Source organism: Blennius ocellaris, assembly GCF_963422515.1.
Source record: "Blennius ocellaris genome assembly, chromosome: 21".
Lineage (NCBI taxonomy): Eukaryota > Metazoa > Chordata > Actinopteri > Blenniiformes > Blenniidae > Blennius > Blennius ocellaris.
In genome coordinates this window covers 16,331,846-16,342,911 of record NC_137670.1, presented here as the reverse complement: position 1 = coordinate 16,342,911, position 11,066 = coordinate 16,331,846, and the positions used below count along the sequence as shown (strand labels likewise).

Sequence of the window (11,066 nt, the reverse complement as noted above, 5' to 3'; positions counted from 1 at the left end):
GTGTACTTACATGTTTTATAAATTTTACACAAGCTCAATTGGGAGGAAAGGAACACAGCTTTCTGTCGTTTTCTCTTGTTTCATGCCCCACATTTATATCAGGTCTGGTTCCACTGAATTGGTCTTAAAAATGTTACACCGTCTTGTGGACATGGGGCAGACACTTGGCAGGAATCTTCTCACAAACACATTTAGCATAAGCCATAAAACAGTTTCACTTCATCGGTTGCTCTCAAGCAAAAATACAGTAAGAATAACTTTATTTAAACTTTTGCAGGGAAAACTGTACACCTTTGTTGGACATTTAATGAAAAAAAAAAAAAAAACATAAAACAAGCTTTGCCATTATGTAAAATTAAGCAAAATGCTAATATTAAAACACTTGCAAATAGTAGATTATATACACAAAAATTACATATAAAGCTGAATTCTTGATTAAGTACAAATATTTACATGAATCTTTAAGATCTAATCAAAGTCTTTAATGCCAACATCAATCATCAAAATGCGGCAAAAAGTTAAAAAGAAATTTAAAAAAAGAGCAGTCCGAGAACCAAAACCTGACAAATGTTTATGTTTATTTAGGAATAACCACATTCCCGCTGGTTGCGATGGGAATCAGGAGCTTCCGCTGCTCCAGACGAAGATACTTTTCAATGAGGACCTCCACAGGCATTTTGTCGTTCACATAACCCTGCCTGCAAAATAACAAACATCAAATTTAAAAAAATATACACAAGATGACTTCAAGTTAGAGACATTAGAGATTATTGTGACTCTTTCTCTTCAACACTTCTCTTCGGGCTGCACATGGAGCACATCTAATCGCGAGTTTAGAATATTACATGTTTTTTAAATCTTTAAATCTCAGACACTGAAAGTCTATAGACCCCCCCAGGGAACTTCTATAATTTGATTTGAAAAGATATTAAACTTTAGATAATGTGTAATGGACCAATCGGTGACTCAATAAGATATTTCCTCAGAACGATGCAAACCACACTGCATTCACCATGTTGTGACAAAACAAACTTTTTGGGGGGGAAAAAAAACTACAAAATGAAGTTAGAATTATGTGTTCTTCACTTAATTTTAAATTCTCCCTGGCAGGTAAAACTACAATAATAGCCGACACTGAAGATGAAGCTGAAATTCCCAACAAAAAGAACAAATATATAAAGATTGTTGAAGTCATATATATATATATATATATATATATATATATATAAAATCATATACCTTTTCAACAGAAGTACAGCATCTTCGACCTCAATGGTTTTTCTCTTGGCATGAGCCGCGTAAGTCTCCAAGTCTGCTGCCAGCCGATCCAAGAATGAATCCATCCTGTAAAAAAATAAATAAATAAATCAGCCGCCGGAGCAGAGTGCAGTGACAGAGGGGAGCCATTGCATCTATAAAATAAATAAATAAATAGAACAAGGTTCCATTGTGCAAACTCACACTTCATCGAGAACGGGGTAAACGGCTGCGGAGACTTTAGCTCTGGCGAAGTGTCTGAAGACGCTCATCAGGTAGCTCTTGGGAAGGGTGGCTTTCTTCTTCTTCGCCGGCCTCGTCTTCCTCGGTCTCGCCGGCGCCGCTTTGGCTGCAGGCGCAGCTTCACCGGCATTACTGACGCTGAGAAACATTAAATGTCAAAGTGAGAGCCACGCAGTGATGTGGTGGTCGCGGCTCGCATGTTAATGGGAGCCTTCCATGGTTTTCTAAAACATCATTGCTGCCTGTGAAGTTGGTGCTTGAAAGTAAAAGTGAAAAAAAAAGTTGTTGGTTGAATTCTAATGAATTGTCGGAGGGACACGAGTCACAGTGGCGCAGCTTTCAGGGGAAGAAGTGCTTCTCACCTCGATTCAACGTTCTGAAGGACGGCGGGTGAGGCCGAAGGGCCGCGGTAAAAATAGTTCCTCTTCACTTTGACGAACGGCGGCGTGTTGGACGGGAGATCTGAAGATGTTAAAAAAAAAATATATATATATATATTTTTTTTTTAAATCCCTTACCATTTGAATTTATTTCTTTGAATTAATGACTTGCATAGCAAGACTAAATTTCACTCTTTTCATTACCATCCTCCTCCTCCTCCTCCTCCTCCTCCTCCTCCTCCTCTTCCTCTTCCTCTTCCTCCTCCTCCTCCCACTCTTCTTGTTCCCCCCCTCCCTCAGGAGCAGCTCCGTCAGGTGAAGCACCACTCAGGTGCTGGTCAGGACGGAAGGAGTTCTCTTTATCGGCGTCGTGCTGGTTCTCTGCACATGAAGGATCGCTGGGTCCTGGCCCGGAGGCCTCGGCCTGGCCGGGATTGTCAGAAGACGCCAGGCTGCTCCGAGGCTCTTCCTCGTCCAGGCTGCTTCCCAAACCAACGCTACGACGCGATTTGGAGTCTGCAAAGGAAACTCCTACCGAAAACAAAACGGAACGTTTTCTCATCATCTTCAGCTTACAGTGGCTTTTTTTTCCTTTTTTTGAAGTAACAGATTACATTTCTTAGTCATACCCGCTGCGTCGGTGTCGACCACGTCCTCCCCCGCCTCCACGACGGGCGCGACGAGCGCAGCCTGGGAGCGACGACTCCTTCGACTGATGTGCTCTTCATCCTCTCTTTCCCCACCGTCCTCATTCTGAGACTCACTTTCATCCTCCTCTTCCTCAAGCTGAAGGAATACCTGATGCTCCGCCTCAACAGGACGCTGAAGGAGGCTGTCAGATTCTTCTTCTCCTCCCTCCTCTTCCTCCTTCACGGACTTGGACAAATTCTCATCTTCCGGAGGCTCCATTTCAACATCCTCTTGGGACTGGGACTCGGGTTCTTCTTCAGTCTGGGACTCGGGTTCTTCTTCAGTCTGGGACTCGGGCAAATCTTTGTCCTCCTCAGTCTCGGACTCCGTCTTCGCATCTCCCCGAGACTCGGAATCGGCCGCACCTTCATCGGTTGCAGCTTCGGCTTCCTCCTCTTCTTCAGATTGTGAGACCTCTACAACCTCTCCGTCAGACTTGGAACGTGAGTCAACACCCTCTTCGGGCTGGGAATCGGCAGCATCCTCCTCCTCTTCATCAGGCTCAGTTGCATCAGCCCGAGAGTCAGCGACGCCTCCTCCATCTTCCGACGTCGAGCCGAAACAAGCCTCCGTCTCAACGCGAGCCGTTCCCGCCGCTTCCTCCTCCGGAACGTCGTCGACGGCGCCCAGCGACCGAGAAGCACGGCTGGCGTTTTGCTCTTCGGGCGTCGCCTCCTCCTCCCCTTGACAGAATTCCCCGGGGCCATTTTCACCCGGATCGTTCTGCTCACAAGCCGCCGCGCCGTCCTGCTCAATACCCGCCGGCAGCCGAGACGCCGCGGCGGTCGGTCTGTCCTGAGCGGCGGCGGCGATGGAAGTGGTGGAGGCCGTAGCGTCGGGCTGAGGGTAGAGAGCCGTGTTGCAGTTCACAATGTCGGCGGTGAGATCAGGCTCACTGACTTTGCTGAGATTCAAGGTGAAGCCGTCACTGCAGGTCGTCTCGCCGAGTTCTGCCGACACCAGACTGGGACCACCTGAAGGCGAGGAGGGACAAACGTTTGCAGCTGGGATTCTTAAAAAAAATAAAGACCTTGAAGCAGCATGGTTGGGTTTTGTATTTCAAAGTCTCATTTTTATGGCTCACAGCAAATAAAAGTGCAAGGAAAAGATGAAAATATTGAAATTATCACCAAGAAATGTCTACTTCTCCATTTGTCCCTCTTTTTTTTTTCTTTTCTCAAATGCTCACCTCCCATTTGACGATTATTTACCGCCGCACTAAATTCTTCCTCTGAGATTTTCCGACGGTGTGAAATTTTCCTCTGCAGGCCTCTTTTTTCAGTCTGAACGTCAACAAATGGTGTCTTTAGGCTCAACGACGTGGAGCTGGAAAACAGATGGGAACATTAAACCCTGTTGCTCATCACTGGTTCTAGATCAAGTCAAGGACGGAACGATCAAAAATGAAAGACAAGCTGGGTTTTTAAGCACTTTACCTTGACGAAGACAGTGATAATTGTTCATCCAGCGATTCTTCACGTCTTACTTCAGAATCTGTAAGCAGCAGCATTCATCAATATATCTACATAGTAAATCCCTCCCCTCTGACAACAAGCCAACAGTGTTAAAATGTCATTATCAACCATAACGAGAGTCACTGACCATCTGCACCTCTGAGTTGTTTCTCAAAAGCCGTCACGTTAAGGCTCCGGCGACGCCTCTTCCTGCTCAGGCCCTTTGCGGTGCTCAATACGTTGCCAATAGTGACGTCGGGAAGATCCAGGGTTGACAGCTCAATACTGAAAGTCATGGAAATGCATACGTTTTACCTCGTGCAACGGCGAGACAGTAATCTAGAGTCAGTGAAACACAAACAGATGGACACCCATGCTTCATATTTACTCACCTGGGACGTGTCCTGGTGGTGGAAGAGGAGGCTGAAGGAGGCTTCTGCTCCTCTAATGGCCCTTGGTCGTGAACCACAGGGGACTTCACAGGCTCTGGGAAAGTAAACGGTATTTTTGAAAGAATAAGAAAGAGGTCAAACATCCTGGGGGGAAAAAACAAAACAAAAAGAGGCCGAGACACGCTGCACACCTGTCCGCAGGATGTTCCTGAGGATGTGTCTGGGAGTCTCTCCATCGTCAAACAGCATTGGAGTGGAGATCCGGTCCTTGCTGGCCTGGAGAGCTGCAGACCTCCGGGGAGCCGGCGGGGGCTTTATTGTGATGCTCTGGAGAGGAAGTAAACAGGTCGGGGGTTTGAGCAGCCCAAGACAAAGACCCTAGTGAATCGAAACCCCCGGCTGTTCCTCACCTCGGTCAACTTCTGCTTCAGGCTGCGTCTCAGGATGGCCTGCGGGGTCTGGGCTGCTGCTTTGTGGGAGAGTCTGCTGCTGCGTCGGGTCGCAGCGCTGCTGCTGCCCGGACCCGGGGGGACACTGACCACAACACGTCACACACAGAGTGATCGTCAAAACCCCATGTCAATCTATTTAACGAACTGGCGTCTTGAACAAAAAGAGCAATACCTGCGGGTGATGGGAGTCCTGGGTGGCTCGGTGTTGAGGATCCGCCTCAGCAGGATCCGAGGGGACAAATCCACCGCAGCGTCCATTGAGAGCCGCTGAGCTCAAGGCGACACAGACGACAGCTGTTTGTGAGTCTAATGTACTCACAAACATAAAACAGCACCGTTTACCGCTGTTTTAATCTAACTTCTTGTGATTGACCTACTTTAAATGTTCTTTTTGTCGTCCATCTCCACTGCGACTGTCGTTCAACGGTTTACATACAAACACCGTCCCGCTTTATTTTTGACTGAAATCTCGCGAGAGATATTTCTTTTTCTTCTTCTGTTGTGTTTTATGGCAGTTTGCTACCTATTGAAAGGAGCGTTTCCGCCATCTACTGGGCTGTCTTTGGAACAAGATCAGCCAGATACAGCCTCGAGTTTATCCTAAATTCTTCTTATTAATTTTGTTCTCTGCAGGAACCTTAATAGACTCCTCACTATCTCCTTATCTCCCGCTCGAAGTATATTAAATAAATTAAACACACCCCTTGTTTTCTCAACTGCTCCTTTTAATGTTTGTTCACGATAGAAACGGAGCTTCTTCTTCAATTTGATTCAAAAAGGTGATTTGATTGTAACAAAAGCTCTGCTACCACCTGCTGGATGATTTGGAATAAGACACAGAATGAAAACGACTGTGAAAAGTGTATTTTTTTCTATTAAAAAAATACCCGGAAACAACGATCCCTTCTTACAAATAATCATTTTTTATCAGCAATTGTATACATTTTTTCGTATTTTTTCCACACAAATAACTATTTAATGGCCACTGAATATTAAATTGAAGCCATCAAAATAGTTGTATGGGCATCAAAGTCTAGTTTCTGTCCAGAAATGCTTTTTATTGGCCACAATATAGTATTTAATGGGCGCAAATTACTATTTCGTTGACATAAAGTATATGTTGTGGCCTCAAATTAATATTTCATGACCACAAAAGGCAATTTTTTTTGCCATGAAATATAATTTAGTATCACAATATAAAGTTTTATTTCTCTTATCATGTGTCTGGCTCCGTACAAACATGAATTCAGAGGTATTTTGATTTGATTTGATTTTCCCTACACCTCCCATCGATTCTAAAGCTGATGGTTGTGGCATCTGGGAGCTTCTCTGAGAGTACAATCACTTTTCAATATATCCCAATTTCTCTTGACAATTTTTTTTCTTATTTTATTTGCTTGATTACTATATCGTGTAACAAAGTATATTTGATGTGAATTTTGTGGATTTTTCTGTTTAGAAGAACAGTTGTTCTCGATGGATCCCGAAACTGAAGAGCACCAGAGGAACACTCTTTTCTACACCCAAGCAGCACTCCTGCTATTTGCTTTTTGTTGATGTTTGATAAAGCAGCTTTATTTAGATCACAGTGGCTTTCTGGTGCTTTCATCACTAAAACAACAAAATAAAAGTACAAAGTCATAAACTTTGGATTTTTCACTTGCAATGAAGTTTAGCAAAACATTTGTTAGAATTGATATGCAGTTACACTTTTGTTGTTTTTAAAGAATTATGAACACATCTCATTTGTATCTAATCACAATTTTGAATCAGTTCAAATTGTAAACTTACTGCAATGTTTAACTATCAAAGTTCTTCTTCTTCTTCTGGTTTATTGGTAGGTTGCAACCACAACTTATTCAGTGCCTACCGCCACCTTCGATGTCGGCTCTTCCTATCATTGTGAAGCAGAATTCCCCAAGCGTTAGATTGTTCACCCAGTAATAGGGAACGTGAGCTGGGATTAGACCATTGTGAGACAGGTTTGTTTTACCCTACTGATGATGTGTTGTTGCAATACTAATGCTGCAATAGGATTACTATTGCGTTAACGTTTGACAGGTGTACCACCCCAGTCAAACTCCCCACCTGCCACTGTCCCCGGAGCAGGTCACGCATGTTCTGTCATGTGTGTTCTGCACCCCTCGGCTCTACGTAGGATAAAATCAGGGACAAGATGAAGGAACTGAAAGGCCTTTTAATTTGCACAAAGAAATAAAACGCAGCCGCAGTAGTTTCATTCAAATAACTTTAATAATATATGACATAATAGATCAAAAAATAAATTCCCTTGTTAGTAAAACAGGTGGTTGCCTGTTTTGATTCTGATTCATTAAAGAGCACGTGATCCCTTCACCTCATGACGCTGGAAATAAAATAAGCTTTATTCAACCTTCATATATTTTAATAGGCTTGTTTGGATTTGGCAAAAAAATAAAAGTGCAAAGTCTCCTGACAACGATGGAAACGTCAGATACAAGGTTTTGAAGACTTAGAAATCTGGCCTGTCCTTCTTCAGCTTGGAGTAGTCCATGTTGACTGTGAAGAGCTGGAAACACACACACACACACACACACACACACACACACACACACACACGATCAGTATGACGAGGCTAATATGGACTTTGAGGCAAGATAACAACAAAGATATGGCTCGTTGTGCAGAGAAATGTGTAGTATATCAACCTGACAGAGGCAATAATAATAAAGCAAATAGTGAAATGTAAAATGGTTTGACGTGTCAGAGGAACCTACTTTGTACTGCTGAGTCGGCTCCAAGTTGTTCCAGGGCTCAGGGTTGTTCGTACGATCCCATCTGAAAATCCCAAACGTTATTGTTGTTACAAACCTCACACATATACAAGAATCACTGATGACATGTAATATCTGACATCTACTCATATTATGTTGGACACCATCTTTGTGATTCTCATGGTTTATAAGCTGTTGGAGACAAAAAGCTCCTGAACTCAGGTTTTTTTTTTCTTCTTTTTTTTCCACAGACACTTACGAGACATCAGGGTTTTTCAGGGCCAGCCTGCCCAAGTACAACATGCTCATGGTGGCGCCGCCACCGATGAAAATGAAGAGAGGGATCAGCTGTTGGCCAGAGAACAGAACATGGATATCACCTTCAGGGGACAATCCAGGACAGACACACTTGTTTTCACACAGTAGATTTGACTGTTTGACCTGTCCAAAGCTAAGACTGCAGAAACATCTTAAAGTAATCCTGACATCTGATCAGAACAATTGGAATAATCCTTAGAATATCTACTTTAATGTACTGCAGTATGTTTCCTCTCACGGTAAAATGACAAGAATGCAGTATTCCAGCAGTGTGAGGAGGTTAAACAGAGGTAAGCTGGCAGTCAGGTCAGTCACTGATCACTGGGGGACATAAACACTATATATGGTCGCTGCCGTAAAGCAGTTTCACCGCTCGCCCTTGATAGGAACACTGTCCCATGCATTGCTTTGGCCTTGAGTCACACCAGTATGGAGACTATATCACCACAAATGTACGTGCTGCAGCGACCTGCACACATGGCAGCGCACCCACGGGTTTCCTCTGAAAGGGAGACGCGTGGTTTTTCTCCAGATCCCTTTCAAATTGTGATTTTTCTTTTTCTTTTTTTAAGAACAATCCAGACACAATATTACCTAAAAGGGTGATTTAATGTGTAAAGAAAAGTATACATTATTATGAGGACAGTGGAAAACGAGAATGAGCTTGTCGATTTGACGGGGGTGTTGCAAGAAATATTAATTTTAGAGTCTTTGAAATAGATAAATAAGATCCGTGACGAAAGCAACACATGTCGAGGAAATTGACAATTTTCCCCACACGACAGGAATAAATGTGCCTTCATCGGTGGAAGCTGTGTGTGATAATAAAGATGTAATAACGCCCGCGCGTCTTATAATAAAGAGGTATATTTGTAGTGGGGTCGGGAGCGCGCGCGGCCACACCGCCGCGCTCCACACATCTCAATGTCACCGGGACGTTTACCAATATATATCACAATGGGGGGAAAAAACAAACAAACAGCCACTTACAGCCGGGTGGCTCTTCAGTTGTTTAGCGACGGTGCCCAACATCGACATGACGAACAATCGTCCCGCTGACCGGGTTTGGTTCTGAGAACAGGAGGAAGAATCAGCCGGTGCAGCAGCGCGCGCCTGTGCAGTGGAACTCAGGCCTGGAGACGATCCGGGAGTGGAGAGAGAAACGTTACACCGGCCTCCTCCACCGGCAGCCAATCCCGCCGCGGAACGACAACAGCTGGCCGTGGAAACCACTGGTGGGACTGTGGAGATACGTCTGACAGGACGAGCAGTGTGTGTGTGGCGCTTTAAGGAAACTCCTCACTGCACGAGGACAAGCTGTGGAAATACTCTCATTACATTACATTACTTACTGTAGTAACAGGAACATATGGGATCCTGATCATACACGGATATAGATCTTGACAAAGGGTTGGCAAGGTGTAAATTGTATAAACGTTTTTAAAAAAGAAAGTATAAAGAATAAACTAAAAGATGTGCTCGTGTGAAACCATAACTGTCAACAGTTGCAATCAACCTATAAAGACCTTGTACAATTCAAATAGCCTCTGATATAAACAGAAAGTTATGTAAATATATATATATATATATATATATATATATATATATATATACATACTTTAAAAAATACATTCTAAATAAAATACTTGATGAAACAAGTGTAATGTGTCAGTTCTCCTCCTCGACCCTCTTATAACAGTTATGTCATATATATATATATATATATATTGTACTAAAATCTTCACGGATTTCCTGTTTGACAAATATGCTTTTAAGTAATATTTTATATTTGAATAGCTGCTTTTGGAGTTACTATAGTTCAGTGAACCATATTTTACAACTGCCTAAAATATATTAAAACAGCCTTTAAAAAGCTTTACATTTTCATACTTGACTAGTTCAAACTGGTTCGACTGCAGAAGCTGAAGAAAGCTAGAAAAAAAACAACAAATTCTAATAATTTTAGAATCATCATTCACTCAAACGTCAATAATTTGCACAGAAGAAAATCACCCAAGGTGAGTGTTTAGAAAATACTAAGCTTGCTGCTTGTGTCAGCAGGTCCTACGTCCTTGTAGTTAATATCGACACAGTTGAGAGAGTTGTGTTTAAAACGGTCACAAACAGAAAAAAAACCAAACCCAGCAATGTTTAAACAAATATGTCCCAACCTTTAGTTTAAATTAGCAGCACTGTAGGAATTTAACATATTCAGGCTGAGATAAAAGTTAATCTGACACGTTTCCAAATGAGAAGAGAGGAAGTCCGACCATTGAGTCACCGATCAGGAGATTTTATTAACCACACACAGGAACGCTCGTATTATTTGTGTGCACAGAACACAACCTGAGATAGCAGCACATCTGAAGAGCCCACAGTGACTCCTCAAACACTTTCTGGATGAATTGTGGGGAAATCAGGATATTAAAAAAAAAATAAAAAATACAAAAATCCCAAATAAGGCCACCCACAGACACAGGACTCTAAAAGAAAATCAACATGTGGATGAACGCTCTCCTGGAAGTGCATAAAAGTCCACCTGGTACAAAAAGTCAAAATGCCCCGGTGACATTCGGACAGATGGAATTCATAGTAGCAGGGGTTTGTAGCTTATGACGGAGAAAAATCACAAATATACAGAAAGAGATATATACATTGTTCCTCCTCAATTTACAATGACGACAAAGTGAATCTGAGGAATTGTGACTCACGAGTAGCAACTGGTGCAAACATGTCAACCAGAATCAAAACTACGACGACTTGGAAGGGAAAAAAACAAAACAAAAACAAGTTAGAAACCGAGGTTGACAAACACGTACCGCTAAAGACTGATGAGCAACTTTGCTACAGAGCCTGGAAAAAAAACAAAAACTATAAATATCAAGCATGTAGAAGATGGAGGTGTAACAGATTGCCTTACATGGACCCACCAAAACAAAATGTAAGACGTTTAAAGCAGGAACGCACGCAGTTGAAACGTTCCCTTCAGTGTAAAACTATCTAAACGTGATTTCACTGTGGTAAAAACCCAAAATGTTTGCACAACAACAACGACAACAACACGTGCGAGGTGAAGATAAATATCTTTCCAAAGCATAAAAACAACCAAGGCATCCCGCCAGAGGAT

At 42.8% G+C, this 11,066-nt stretch overlaps 2 protein-coding genes across 2 annotated transcripts; both read right to left on the bottom strand.

Annotated features, from left to right (window-relative positions):
* Positions 1 to 577: 577 nt before the first annotated feature.
* Positions 578 to 5,171, bottom strand: cenpt (centromere protein T; the record flags this gene model as incomplete). The annotated part of the gene is made up of 13 exons (XM_080517486.1): positions 5,041 to 5,171; positions 4,827 to 4,950; positions 4,608 to 4,743; positions 4,417 to 4,510; positions 4,173 to 4,309; positions 4,007 to 4,064; positions 3,760 to 3,896; positions 2,510 to 3,544; positions 2,205 to 2,411; positions 1,863 to 1,962; positions 1,462 to 1,638; positions 1,240 to 1,344; positions 578 to 698 (listed from the first exon to the last, which is right to left on the bottom strand). Exons 1-13 carry the CDS (start codon positions 5,124 to 5,126, stop codon positions 578 to 580), a joined length of 2,517 nt encoding a protein of 838 aa, XP_080373612.1. The 5' UTR covers positions 5,127 to 5,171.
* A 1,931-nt stretch (positions 5,172 to 7,102) lies between these two features.
* On the bottom strand, positions 7,103 to 9,111 carry ndufa4b (NDUFA4 mitochondrial complex associated b). Its single transcript, XM_080517133.1, has 4 exons — positions 8,930 to 9,111; positions 7,881 to 7,969; positions 7,625 to 7,685; positions 7,103 to 7,416 (listed from the first exon to the last, which is right to left on the bottom strand). Exons 1-4 carry the CDS (start codon positions 8,975 to 8,977, stop codon positions 7,360 to 7,362), a joined length of 255 nt encoding a protein of 84 aa, XP_080373259.1. The 5' UTR covers positions 8,978 to 9,111; the 3' UTR covers positions 7,103 to 7,359.
* Positions 9,112 to 11,066: the final 1,955 nt, after the last annotated feature.

Excerpts from the sequence above, each read along its gene's own strand:
- ndufa4b (XM_080517133.1), bottom strand. The coding sequence starts at position 8,977 with ATGTCGATGTTGGGCACCGTCGCTAAACAACTGAAGAGCCACCCGGCT. Across the intron at positions 7,970-8,929 it reads AACTGAAGAGCCACCCGGCT|CTGATCCCTCTCTTCATTTT; the intron begins GTAAGTGGCTGT and ends TCTGGCCAACAG. Across the intron at positions 7,686-7,880 it reads CTGAAAAACCCTGATGTCTC|ATGGGATCGTACGAACAACC; the intron begins GTAAGTGTCTGT and ends TGGGATTTTCAG.